Here is a 14,958-nt window from a genome sequence, read left to right as displayed (position 1 = left end):
CATCTCAGAATATCCAGCCACTTCAGAAGAACTAAGAGACAAAGACTGAAGGGGCTTACAAGGGTAAGTACACAAGGGAATCACAATGGTCTCAAATAGCAAGAACACATTTGCTTTGTTGTTGATGAAATGTGTGCAGATCAGATGTGCGCAAATTTAGGGAAAGGTGAGGAATAATTCTCATAAAAGGGAGCAGATTAATCTCTACACAGCAGCATTAAAAGTTATGCAGGAGAGGTACATGTCAGCATGCAATCGAGTTGAGTTTGTTGCCATAACAGGTCTGCACGAACTGCAATTATTTAGCAATGCGTTCTTAAGTCAGCTGAATATTTTCCTTTGTGGTGTACCTATAGCTGTACAGCAGATGGCATAACTCAAAGCTTTGCAGGCAAAACACAGCTCTTTTGTATATCAGTCTTAATTCCAGTAAACTGTTTAGCATCTGAAGTCAGTGGGGCATGGATACCATCAGATAGGCACTATACTGGAGCCTCTGCACTGGGCCTCCTGACTGACCTCCTCAAAAGGGAGGAACAAAAGAAGGGAGGCCATTTATTATTGATGCACAGATTGAAACCATTAAACTTAAAAAAAAGTCAAAAAGCCTTTAATAATACTTAAAATTAATTCACATTCAAAAATGTATGTTTTGGAAGGAACTTGAAGAAACAAAAAAAATTAAAAAGCGGTTCCAATTATTTAAAATGAGCCTAGCTATATTTTAAAAAATAGACAGAACAAATTATGAACTAATTAAAAATCCTTTGAAGTTCCAGAGTTTCACTGGCATTCTCAAATTCCCCACACAATGCTCATCACAAGCCGTCCCTAACTCCTCTTCCCCAAAGTCTTCCCGAATGTAAGTGAGAGAAGGTTAATAAACGAGAGAAATGTAGCCTAACACAAAACCTCATACCTAACTAATTCATTCATACAGTAAGGGAATGGTGCAGCAGCAATCTAAATAAATCTACCTCTAAAAAGGAATATTATGTCGACATTAGATTTCAAATGCATCTGAACTTGGGTTGCAATTAATTATGGATCACTTCTTCCTTTCTATTTGCTAGTCACATTATTATTTAAAGCATAAAGACACCCAAACTTAAACGTCAATAAAGGCAAGTAAGAACATATAGTCTTACTCTGGCCCTCCTACCACAACTCTTTTCTCAAAGACTGCTTTGGTGCCTCTTCACGCTCCTGCCAGGACCTTGAAAACTTTGTTCATTTTGCCTCCAATTTCTACACCTCTGTAACTTTCACATCGTCCATTTCTGGCACTTCCTTTCCTTGACCTCTCTGTGTCTATTTTGTGGAATAAACTGTCCACTCCCATCCACTATAAAGCCACTGACTCTCATAGCTACCTTCACTACAGCTCATCATACCTGCAAGGACTGCATCCCATTCTCCCAGTTCTTTTGCCTACATCACATCAGTTTGGATGATGCCACCATCCAAAACAGTGCTGCTGACATAGCTTGCTTCTTCCATGACCATGGTTTCCCACCCACTGTGGTTGACAGGGCCCTCAACTGCGTCTGACCTATCACCCGTGCTTCCGCCCTTGCCCCTTCCCATCACTCACAACAGTGGGATCGCGTTCCCCTTGTCCTCACTTTTCATCCCACCAGCCTCTGCTTTCAAAGGATCATTCCCCACCAGTTCAGACAATTCCAGCAAACACCACCAACAAACACATCTCCCCTCACAGCCCCTGTCTGCATTTTGCAGGGATGATTCCCTCCAGGACATCCTAGCCCATTCCACAACCACTAACATCAACCCGCCTCTCCACGGCAACGTCCCATATAATCTCAGAAGGTGTAACACCTGCCTCTTCATCTCCTCCCTGCTCACCATCCAAGGGCCTAAACACTCTTTCCAGATTAAGTAGCATTTTTCCTGAAACTCCTCCAATCTTGTGTATTATATTCACTACACCCAATGTGGTCTACTCTACGTTGGAGAAACCAAACACAGACTGGGTGACCGCTTTGCGGAGGACCACTGGTCTGTGCGTAAGCATGACCCTGAACTTCCCACAGCCAGTGATTTTAACACGGTGTCCTGCTCACATGCCCATATGCCTGTTCTCAGCATGCTGCATTGTTCCAGTGAATCACAGCGCAAACTGGAAGAACAACAGCTCATCTTCAGCCTAGACACTTTACAACCTTCTGGACTTAATATTGAGTTCAACACCTTCAAATTGTGAACCATTTCTTCCCTTTCTTTTCATGTCCTCTCTTGCACCCTCCACCCACTACCCCCAACCCTCCCCAACACTGCCTCCTTCACACTTCACTTCAGCTCTGAAGAAGAGTCATCTAAGACTCAAAGCACTGGCTTGATCTCTCTCTATGGATGCTGCCTGACCCGCTGTGATCTCCAGCATTTGTTGTTTTCAGTACAGATTCCAGTATCTGCAATAATTTGCTCCTACATACTCCAACTCTCCCGCCAAAAATAATTGCAAGACCAACCAGTTGGTTTTTTTTGTTTGGCGTGGGTAGAGGGGATGATGGCATGTACCAGGATTGTTTTTTCACCTCCTACTTACTGGATTAGTCTGTCAACTGTATGTGGAATTGTACATGTATGTGGTAATATTAGAAGTGATAAAGTACATATATAGTGCACACTAAAGACAACAGCACTTTGGAAATTTAAAGACAAAAATGACACAAGGGCTGGGAATGCTCTTCCAGCTGTGAAAAATTGCACATCCTTACACATAAAAGAGACCATAACCCATACCAAGGTTCTGGAGAACACGGTCTCGCTCTAGCTGTGTGTCCCGGATCTTATTCTGTAGCAGGATCAGTTTTTCCTCATACTGCTGTTTCAATATCTGCAATCGCCGCTGGCTATTCTCAAGTTCATCAATGAGTTTCTGCTTGATTTCAATCTCACAAGTTATGTCAGCAAGGTCAGCCTGATAATTAACTGAGAATTAAGCAAAGAAACAATCCATTAAACCATTAACACAATTGAGGAATCAACAACTCAAATTTTCACATTGCATTATATATTATGTAACTATTATATTATTCTAAAGCACTTAAACCAACAAAATGTAGACAGCTCACCACCAAACAAAAACCACAGGAGACAGCTCAGATTGAGTTTAGGGGATCCGTCTGCATAATCAACAGGTGGAAACTGGACTAAATGTATTGAAAATCACACATCGCAGACATTTCAGTCACCTCTGTAACTTGGTTACATTCAGTCAGTGTTTAACATGCAGAACAAAATGGTAATGGAAAAGATTTGGACAATGATGGGAAGAATCTTCTGCTCCACTTGGTGGTGAACTTCGAGGCAGGAAAGGTATTAAATAGGCAGCACAGTGACATACTTGAATTCCACCGTTTTACGCCTCCGCTAGAAAATAAGAGCAGCTAAAGACCTCATTCAACCGTCACCAGTCTTAACTTAGCCTCAGGCAGGCCTGTCACCAAGCAGCATGCACAGTAGCTGAACAGCATGGCCAACGTGTCGCCTCCAAGTGAAACACCACCCTGCCCAATCGTATTGCTTACTGCCAGCCTGGGCCATCATTGGGACTCTGTTAAATGTCATTCTGGCAGCAGGCACAGTCTCCCCAGTGGTGCTGTTGAACAAAAGAGCTGCTGGCCTCTGGTTGGCAGCTCTCGATAGGAAGGTCTTCTGTCCCCAAAGTCTTGATTGCAAGGGTGGGCTAGTCTTGCCGCTGCCTGATGTTGTTGTGGTTCAATGGGTCTTCATGAAAGAGAACAGGAACTCACTTGCCAGCTCTCCAGTCAACAGATGAAGTCTCCCATCCTCCACATCCCAACTGCTCAACATGATTCCACCCAGTATCTCTCAGGAAGTTAACTCACCTAAGTCTGTAATGCAGAATTTGCAATACTATTGAGTACTATGTTCAACAGACAAAGTACAGTCTGAAGAAACTGACAGGAAGAAGGTTACAACATTATGCTCAGCTCAGGACCAAATCTAACACAGACCACTTGGTGAACCTTAGTTCACTGCAAGATACACGCCCAAGAAAGGAAATCTGAATGTCTCGTTGAGCCAGAAAGAACCATCACTGAAACCCCATTGATATCAACACAGGTTTATTTCAATGCTGGTAAATGATGATAATCCTATGAACCAATTAAAATTGTCCTAAATCATCTGAACCCATGCTTATCCAGAATCACAGAAACTCATTCAAAATCAGCTATTCATTAAATCTCTTTTTTGCAGACGTGAATCAGCTTTAATAAGAGTTCATGCCAAGTGAACTTTATTAACTTTAAGCTTGCCTTGCTTGAGGACTTGTCAACATTATAATGATGTCTTCTTTCTATCTTGCATCCAAATTATCTGTAGATTTTAAGAATATTTTAAAGATTTAGATCTCCCTCTTCTGAATTTTTTTCAACCTGCACTGAATTTTGAGGGCCAGAATATTTTAGGAATTGTTTTCTAATACAATCCTCACAAAGAGCCTAGAAATTGGAAGTTTCCCGACTTAGGGCACGATCCAGGTACAACGCGCATTACACCTGCCCAAAGAAGCTACTGGCCAGACAATGGGAAAATAGGCCATTGTCGTCTCTAATACTGTGGTGATGAGCAGTGGGTCTCAATTATGACCCCAGAGTAGCTTGTCAATCGCCACCAGAAACAGCAATCAATCAGGATTTCATCCAACAGCAGCAAATAAGTTTGTGGGGGATGGTGGAAAATTGTAACTACAGCATTCTGCAGTTCTAGTACAGACGGTATGAAGTGCATTTCTTCTCTTCCTGGCTCCTTATTAAAGCAAAGTGGCCTCCATTTTCACAGATGATGAGTTTAATACCACTTGCGAGCAGGTGCTCTGAATGGTTAGAAATACAGTTAATCAACACGCAGAGTTCTTGTGATGCAGCGAGTGTCCGAACCTCTGAGCAAGGAACCAAGGTTCAACTTCCACCTGCTTCAGGGGTGTGCAACAATGTCACTGAACAGATTCAACCAACATGTTGCTGGTGTCATGGTCTTGTTGCTGGAGTAGTAATCCAAAGATCCAGATAATGCTCTGGGGACTTGGGTTTAAATCCCATCATGGCAGATGATGGCAAACACATAGAAAAGTCTGAAGTTAAAAGTCTAATGATGATTTTGAAACCATTGTTGATTGTTTTAAAACCTATACAGTTAACAAATAATGGTATGTGTACACCCAGTGTAGAGTGAGCATATGTGCACCATGGAACATACTGAACCTAGTGCCCATTTTCCCGACAAAGATATTTTAGAGTTTTATAAAGATAGCCTTATAATAATTATGAACTGTATTTCTAATGGTCAAATGATGACACTTGACACTTTCTCATTTACATTAAAACTTTTGATCTCTCCTGCCACATTAATAAATCTGCCTGTTTTCACTACACTCTTCACAAGAAGAAATTTACATTAAGCGCAATTAATTTCTTATTATCTTTATGTTCTGACTCTTTATATATTGAAAACTAATTCTCCTTGTCTTGTACATTAGTCTCAAATGTTCACCTGCTGTCGATGGATTTTGTTATATTTTAATTCTTTTGTTGTTAAAAGAACTTACGTTTATAGAAGGTTTTTTACAATAACAGGACATCTCAAAATGCTTTCTTGTTGCAACAGAAGACTATATTTTCTGCTATTAACTACAATGGGTCAACTCTAATCTGAAGCTTAATCCGTATTGTTTTAATGTTGTTAATGTTCTAAATGCCCTCCTGGGCAGCACGGTGCACAATGGTTAGCACTGCTACCTCACAGCCCCAGTGACCTGGGTTCAATTCCAGCCTTGTTTTGTTGTTAAAATCAATAGGGTTAGCCAATAATGGTACGTGTACACCCAGTGTAGAAAGCAGTCCCAACCTCAGGTAACTGTCTGTGTGGAGTTTGTACATTCTCCCTATATCTGCATGGTTTTCGCCTGGTGTTCCGGTTTTCTCTCATAATCCAAAGATATGCAGGTTAATGCGTGGTGGGTCTGGGTGGGATGCTCTTTGGAAAGTTAGTGCAGACTCCATGGGCTGAATGGCCTCATTCAGCAATGATTCTGTTCTCAATCCTACTTAAACTAATTCTAATAAACTCAGAAAATTCCACTATGGGTTGTGATTATTACCCTTTTCTTCTGATTCTGTATCGGTTTCATCCATGCTGCCATCACTGTCAAATTCTTCATCATCTCCACCTTCCTCATCTTCACAGCAACTTTCTTCATGCTCCTCCTCCTGAAATTATACAAAAACACAATGGAGCTAGCAGAACAGGTAAATTAGTTTTGCGGTTACTTAAATTTATGTAGCATGACAGATGTACAGGAAGATACTGGAGGACTCTGTATGATGTAGAAAAAACAGATAAAATTACTATCAAACATGAGGAGAATGGGAGGAGTTGGTGCTGTCAACATAAATATTAAGTTAGTGCCCACTTAATTTAGATTTTAAAACATTGTCTAAACTTAACTTGGAATTTGATTTTCTACTAGGCTGTGTTCTAAGCATATTTTTTCAATGCCCTCCTGTTCCATTTAGCTTCAGGGCAGAGGACAAGTAACAAGTGATGCTCACAGACAGATTGGTGCCTTGTAGGAGAACAATATCAGCTTCAAGATAATAAAACATGCTTGAACTGTGGCTAGTTCATCAAGGACAGAAATGACAGACTTTATCAACTGGGTCTTTCTGAGGTTTACTATTTGACTACTAATCTTGGTCAATGCAGAGAAGAATACATCCTTAATTATACAGAGATAGTGTATGTGTAACAGAGTTTCAGAAGCACAGGAACTTGAGTTTGCTCATAATTGCAGGTTCATAGACTGGAGCCAGTTAACGAGATTAAAGCTGATCTTCTACTTCAATTCGACCTTCCCAACTCCTTATCCATTGTTATATAAAAATGTTTTGCTCCCCGTCTGAATACATTTAGGAAGTGAGTATACACAGCCCTCTGGGATGTGAAAAATAAACACCTTTGATCTCAGGCCTAAGTATCTTTATTCTGAAACTGTAATCCATGTTCTCAATTCTCCAGCAATAGGACAAACTTTCTCAGCGTCTACTCCATCAACATATAAAACATATTTTATATGTTTCATTTAGATCACCCTGAAAATATTAAAAATATAATATATAATATTAAACACTAAGGACTATTAGCATATCCCTCCACATGTATAATCCCCTCATTCCAATGTAGTAAACCTTTGCTGCAATTCCTCTCAAACAAGTATGTTCTTCCTTAGGTAAGAAGAACAAAACTGCACACACTACTCCTGACATGACCTGGCTAACTGCATGTGTAATTGTAGCAAAACTTCCCACTCTTCCACTCTAATCCCATTAAAGCTAACTGTGATTAATTTGCTTTTGAGGAAGCAGTAAAGTTATTCAGGTATTCGATTAATATTTACGCCAACTAATCTGTTAACACAGTTTAGTTTTATAAAAGAAGTCTCCAAATGTAATCATGCCCTGTAAAAGTAAGACATGTGCGTCTATACCTGTAGTTCAGGTATAGAGTGCAAGGGTCTCCAGTACAACCTGATCCATCTGCCATTTCATTGTTGGCCCAATTATTCGTCTTCAAAATTATCAAAAAGAAGATTGCTATTGAACTTGTGCCACCAAGAATGCATAAGGATGTAGAAAACAAAAATATCAGAATAATTATTGACAAAGGTACATAAAAAACTGAATATTAGCATTCAGAAACCTCGGTTTTTAAAGTAAATATTTAAGTCTTTCCTTACCCCTTCCACTTCATTGTCATCCGTCTCTTCCCAATTCTCTTGCTGTAAATTTCCTCTTCTTTTCTCTTTCACTGGGCTTTAAAAAGAAAAAAATGAGAATACATAGCAGGAAATTAATTATGACTGAATTAAATATGTAGCTGACCCAATTTCAGCTTTGCATTTTCTTCAGTCAAGTGATTTTCTGTTTGTGAATGTGATGTTGACTTTTCTCTATCATGCCATTATTACAGCATTTTTAAAACCTGTTGTTACCATGTTAGCAAACAGGAATTAGGCAAATGGGCAGAATTAGTCTTCAACATCATTTCTGTTAGAAGATTTAGAAATGGAAATTACGATGCTGATAAGAATAAAATTACTTATATATTTAACAGAAATAAACACTAGCCAGAATAGTGTTGCACAAATTTAACATCTACTGGAGAAGCAAAATGTGACCTTGATATAATGGTCACCTGACAGTTGTACCACTGACAGTGCAGCACTCCCTCACAACTTCACTGAAGTGTCTAACTACATTGTGTCAAGTCTCTGCAGTGCAGCTTGAACCTACAACATTCTGAGTCCACCAAGGCCAACTCATCTAGTCAATAGATCAGAGGGACAAAAATGGAAGTAACCTATATGCAACAGGTATGAAAATAGCAATACAGGTTTACCCAGTACACATTTGAGTTGCCGTAAAATTAAATGATTATTAGTGCATGCAACTAATACTAAATGCAATAATGAGTGGTTAAAATTATGACAGGCCAGTATGGGGGGGGAAAGGCTAGTCTGCATAACTAAAGCCAGTTTACAGTTTTTAATGGCTAAAGTGGGCACTGAAAGACTTTCTAAAAAATGATTTTGCGATGGGGTCACCAAATAATGGCTGATCATGGCCAAGATTTTCTAATATTGCATTGGTGGCTTTGGGGGAGTTTGACAGGAGAGAATGTTTCACATTGACCGTCATTGAATCTGCCCATGCCAACAGGCCACGTCTGCACTCCTAAAGTAGTGGCTGGCACGTGTTTAGTATCAGAACTACATGCTCCTATATACTGAATGCCATTTTAAGGACAGAGGCCAGCAAAAAATAAAACTGGACAGCGTGGAATCAAGTTTCACAGACTAAAAAGTGATGCATGCCGGTCTGAAATCTGATGGTTTCTATTTCCAAAGGTTTTGCCTACAAGTTACTAGTTTCCAGGAGCCCCAGAGTGGAAACTTTGTCACCACTGTACAACCTTTAGGCCCAAATTGCTGTGGAATTTGCTACTTTATTAAATGTGTGCATTATCTCGAAGAATTTATGCACAAAATTACCTATTTCTTTTTCGTATTCTTTCCCTTTTCTTGAGCAGTTCTAAGTCTTTTTTTGCCATTTCAACAATTTCAGAAGTATCGGATTCCAGGGAACCAACGAGACTGGACATTGAGCAAGGCATGGGAGACAGTCCCGCTGAATATGAGGACCTGGACGTCAATCGAGATACATTGTGTCGGAGGGACTCATTCATTGCTTCACTCTCCAGTAGTTTGGTCCTGGAACAAAATAGCCTTTATTTTTTTCTGAGAAATCAGAGAGCTTTGAGAGCATGTTTCACATAGAAAACAACAATACAGTTGTAATACTCTTAACAATTACAATTTACGTTCCAAACCATACGTCCCAAGGGCAAAACATGTCAAATTGAAAGTAATAGGAAATGGATTAGCAATAAACTTTTTTCCATATACTATTTTCCACTCAGATGTCCCAGTGCTTTTTCAATACTCTTAATGTTCGTGAATTAAATTCTTGTCAAGCATGCAGCTAAAGAGATTTTAGAATTTCCAGTCCCAGCATATGCTATGGCTGGAAGACTCTAGGCAGCAACATTTCCCCACTGTGCTTCTATGGCAGATGCCCCAAATTTTACTGCATCAGTTAACACATAGTCCTGGACCTTGGAATGTGCTTGTATGCAACAGGCAGTTGAGGACAACTCTTTGCATTGGAAGACCAGCACATTTCAGGCAGACCAAACAGTGTTATTCATTGGCATATATGGGGCAGCATGGTGGCTCAGTGGTTAGCACTGCTGGCTCACTGCACCAGGAGCCCAGGTTCGGTTCCAGCCTTGGGCGACTATCCGTGTGGAGTTTGCACATTCTCCCTGTGTCTGTGTAGGTTTCCTCTCGGTGCTCTGGTTTCCTCCCACAGTTCAAAAATGTGCAGGTTAAGTGGTTTGGCCATGCCAAATTGTCCATAGTGTCCAGGGATGTGCAGGCTAGGTGGATTAGCCACAGGAAATGCAGGGTTACAGGGATAGGGTAGGTAGTGGGTCCGGCTGAGATACTCTTCGGAGGTGTCACTGTAGACTCGATGGGCCGAATGGCCTGCTTCCCAATTGTAGGGATTCTATGAAAACTGGAAAAACTTAGCAGGTCTGGCACCATCTGTGAACAGAAAACAGAATTAACATTTCGGGACCTGTGACCCAGTGTTAGTCATTGATTTGCTAGCCCTCCAGCCACAGTTGATATTTATCCTGGTGGATATGTCTGGTAGTAGCCTGTAGCACAGAGCCCTAGATCACAGAGCTGCTCAGAATGAACTGCAATAAACACCATTTCCTGTCTCTCCAGAAATTCTTTGCAAAGGTTTATTCCATTAGGTGGGTAACTGCCTTCTCTGCAGGGAGGCGTAAATAAAGCTGGTTCAACAATTGTTGCCAACAGTTGGCCATGTGTTTGTCTTACTTGGTGCAATATTGTACACTACAAAGTGCACTTCTGATAATGAGAAAATGTGAAAAATGACAGTGTCCCATTCAGCATTATTACAACAAACATTTCAAATCAGGCAAGAACCTTTTATTTTCCAAATATAGAATCTGAAAGATTAACAATAGTTTTGTTAAAATGAGTTAGAGCGATTTTTTAAAATTCATTCACAGGTAAGGGTGTCACTGGCTGGCATTTATTACCCATCCCTTAATTGCCTTGAGACCAGTTACGAGTCAACCACATTGCTGTGGGTCTGGAGTCACATGTAGGCCAGATCAGGTAAGGATGGCAGTTTCCTTCTCCAAAGGATATTAGTGAACCAGATGTGTTTTTCCTGACAGTTGACAATGGATTCATGGTCATCATTAGACTCTTAATTCCAGATATTTATTGAATTCAAATATCACTATCTGCCATAGCAGGATTCAAACCCAGGTTCCCAGAACATTACCTGGGTCTTTGGATTAACAGACTACTGATAATACCACGAGGCCATTGCCTCCCCAGTTATCCAGTTGCTAATGAAGCACTAGTATTTTTTTTAATGTGGGCAAGCATCATGAAGAAAACATTTAAAATGGCTTCAATCATAAGTTCACATTGGCATCTCAATAAATGAAGAGACTTTCATTTTAACAATTTTGAGGATGATTTTAACAGAGGTGCCAGAGCTGAAAAGATAGAATTCTGACACAGTTTCATGAGCCATATTTTGATTTTTGAGAAGTCCTTAAAAGACAAGTCATATCAGATCCAATCATATTTTTACTGGATGCCAAGCAGTGAAGGGATGAAATTTGAGTGGCAGTGTATCTAAAGGATACTCTTCTATTGGAAAGCTTCTTCTGTTGGAAGGAGCTATCAACACCAACCAACATGGACCATACAAATTCATGGACTAACCTGAGATCCTGTATTTCTCGAATATAGTTTTGAATTAATGCTCCTATTTCCTCATTGTTGTCTCCTGCAGAAAAATAAAACCGTGAACCATTGGACATGCAAAAAAAGAATCAAAGTGGAAACATTGCTTTGATGAAGATCCACGTACATTCTTTTTAAGTGTAGCTGAATGGGCAGACCACCTGTGCTACAGGATTACCTCCGATGGTGCAGTTACAAACACAGAAACAGGAGTAGGCCATGCAGCCCCTCGAGCTTGCTCTGCCATTCTAGATCATGGCTGATCATGTACCTCAATGCTATTTTTCCATGCTATTCCCATATTCAGAATCACTGAACTGTTACACCTTCATTCCTCCTACCAATTTGGACTGCCTCACACTTATCCAGATTATATTCCATCCTATATGTTGTTGCCCAATTTTCCTTGAAGTCCCTTTGCATCCTCCTCACAATTCACATTTCTACCTAGTTTTGTGTCATCTGCATTCTTAGAAATATTATATTTGGTCCCCAAATCCCATTCTTTGATTGTGATTGTGAACATCTGGATTCTAAGTAGTGATCCTTGCAGTACACTGTCCTCACAGCCTGCCAAGCTGACTATAACTGATTTATGCCTGCTCTATTTTATTTCCGTTAACCAATCCCCAATCTATGTCAGTCTATTACCACCTATTCCTTTCCAAAAGTTTTCCGAAAATCCAAATGTATCACAACAACTGTTCTTGCTTATCTACTCAGCTAGTAATATCCTCTAACAGATTTGTGAAACATGATTTCCCTTCCATAAATCCAAGCAGGTTTTTTTTTAAGTATTCAGTTGTCACTTCTTGAAGTGACAAGGTCCAGCTAACAGGCCTGTAGTTCCCCTAATTTCTCTCCCCCTCCTTTCTTAAGTTGTGGGGTTACATTTGCAAACTTCTGATCTGTGAACACCATTCCAGAATCTATAGAATTTTGAAAGATGGTCACCAATACATCCACCATCTGTACTGCCATCTCTTTCAACACTCTGTTATGCAGATCATATCCCGGGGATTTGTCAGTACCTTCAAATTGGCCAGTACTACTTCTTTACTGATACAAATTTCATTCAGATCCTCATTTTCACAAGTTCCTTGAATCTCTATTATGTCTTGTATTTCTTGTATTTTCCTCCATGAAGACAGATACAAAGTATTTGTTCAGCTTAGAACACACAACATAGAACATAGAACAGTACAGGCCCTTTGGCCCACAATGTTGCGCCGACCTATTATCCTACCAAGATCAATCTACCCTGCATACCCTACGTTTTACTATCATCCATGTGCCAATCCAAGAGTTGCTTAAAAGCCCCTCTGCTTCTCTGCTATTTTCCCATTTCTCATTAAAAATTCTCCTGTCTTTGCCCATATCAGACTCACATTTGTCTACACTAGCCTGTTCCTTTATGCATACAACTATTACAAAATATTTTCAATTTTTTGCTAGCTTACATTCATGTCTTGTTTCTCCTTGCATTATCAGTCTTCCTTTGCCAAATTCTAAAGTGTTCCCAATCCTTAAGTTTGATACTTTTGTGGTGGCTTCATTTGATTCTTCCTCCAAATTAACATAATCTTTAACTTATGTTGTTAACCACAGATGACATTTTCCTGTTTGGGTTTTGTCCCTTAAAATAATGTATATTTGTTGAAATCTATGTATATTTCTTTAACTAGCCTCTGTCTGTCACCATCAAACATTTTAATGTTTTTCTTTCCCGGTTCAATGCAACTAGTTATCATGAAATGCAATTTCAATCCCTTAAAAACTACCCATGGTATGCTAGTTCAAGTAATAATGCAAATACGCTCGTATGCTTTATGGACAAGCAACTAAACTGAACTAGTAACTTCTATTTCTTAAGGAAAGACTGCTGAGCAGTAACCAAACAAATTCCTCCAGTCATCAGTAATTTGCACTATTCAGTATAAGTGAAGTTAATCACATCATGAGCAAGAGCTTCATTTCATAAAGCTACTCAAAGATGAAATAAAAGTGGTGGAACAAAAGGTGGGAAATAATAAAACACCATGATTTGATTGAAATAAATTGTCCTATTACTTAAACCTTCAGAAATTACAGTACAATTTGTACAATAAATTAGTGTCATAAAATGCATTTACTGAAAACATTTGATCTGATTTTCTCATGGACCATGACTCACAGGCACTTGTTTAAACAAAATTAGAAAAATCCCATCATGGCTATCAATCTCAGTTTGTAGCAATTATGGTGACCTGTAAACCTAAATGTTGCTCGGTCAATAGCTTTTAGCTCCCGAATCATGCTGCAAATAACATCAGGAAAACTCAGAACTGATAGGATTGTAACCTAGAAATCTTCACCTAGTCTGCTTTGAAAAATGAGGATTCTAATTATGAAACAAGCCATCACCTTCAATGCCAGTGCCATGAAATTGACAAACAGATGGCTAAGAGGGACTTTAAAACCAGGAATTGAGTAAGTCAATAAGTGGCATGTTTATCGAATTTGCCACCACAACTGGACAGTGACGAGAATTGCCTATTAAATGAAAAATATCTCAACAGAATTCACAGCATGTATGAAATTTAATGAGTTAATTTTACCTGCACTGGCTATTATCTGAGTGGCTTCATTACTCAAGAGCTGCGTCACTCTGTTATTTAGTGCGTCAATTGTTTCTTTCATGGCTTTTACTCTCATTCTCAGTGTGTCATTTTCTTTCTGTAGCATTGCATTTTCTTGGCAGAGGTCGTTGTAACCTTCTGAACCATCTTCCCCGATGACTCGTTTCCCCTGAGAAGACAAGCAGAAATGATTTCGCTGTCAGTTTTCTCATTAACTCTTTAAGCCATGAAAAGAACCACAATATTTCAGTGCTGGACGTTATAACAACATACGGGCCAAATCTTCCCATCAGGATTGAAAATCCGATTTTGATCCTGATCAGATTAAAAGAAATACACTCTTAACCTTTGAGGAATTCTCTGTGCAAACTTCTTGGCCAGAAGCCTCCTCAGCACAAACATGTCAGTCTAGGCCAGGAACTTACACAAGTAGCAGCAAAGTGAACTGGCAGTGAAACTACCCTCTGTTTCATACAATTCTTACTACGTTCCAGGATTTAAAAAAGGTCCTCAAGCCACTTTCACAGCCATTGAGAGAAAGTAAGTGTTTAAGGTAAGTGAGAGGCAGGAACAAAAACAGAAATTTTGGGAAAATCTCAACAGATCTGGCAGCATCTACGGAGAGAAATCAGAGTTAATGTTTCAGGTCCAGTGTCACTTATTCTGCCAGACCCACTGACAGCTTCCAGCAATTTCTTTTTTTGTTTCAGATTTCCAGCATCAACAGTTCTTTTGGTCTTCTGTCAAGTGAAAGACAGGCGTGTTTCAGAGACAGTAGGAACTGCAGATGCTGGAGAATCTGAGATAACAAGGTGCAGAGCTGGATGAACACAGCAGGCCAAGCAGCATCAGAGGAGCAGGAAAGCTGAC

General features: G+C 39.8%; 1 protein-coding gene across 1 annotated transcript in view; it reads right to left on the bottom strand.

The window, feature by feature from the left end:
* kif21b (kinesin family member 21B) overlaps nt 1-14,958 on the bottom strand; it is a 162,561-nt gene that overhangs the window by 61,899 nt on the left and 85,704 nt on the right. The window contains exons 9-14 of the mRNA XM_048612221.1: nt 14,068-14,257; nt 11,450-11,513; nt 9,101-9,319; nt 7,787-7,862; nt 6,152-6,260; nt 2,767-2,955 (exon numbers count right to left, since the gene is read on the bottom strand). Coding sequence (XP_048468178.1) covers nt 2,767-2,955; nt 6,152-6,260; nt 7,787-7,862; nt 9,101-9,319; nt 11,450-11,513; nt 14,068-14,257 — 847 coding nt within the window. The remainder of the gene's footprint in view (nt 1-2,766; nt 2,956-6,151; nt 6,261-7,786; nt 7,863-9,100; nt 9,320-11,449; nt 11,514-14,067; nt 14,258-14,958) is intronic.

The sequence above is a fragment of the Rhincodon typus genome, chromosome 25, assembly GCF_021869965.1.
Source record: "Rhincodon typus isolate 14 chromosome 25, sRhiTyp1.1, whole genome shotgun sequence".
NCBI classification, from domain to species: Eukaryota; Metazoa; Chordata; class Chondrichthyes; order Orectolobiformes; family Rhincodontidae; genus Rhincodon; species Rhincodon typus.
Note: the sequence above shows the minus strand (reverse complement) of the source record. Positions and strands in the feature narration are given on the sequence as shown.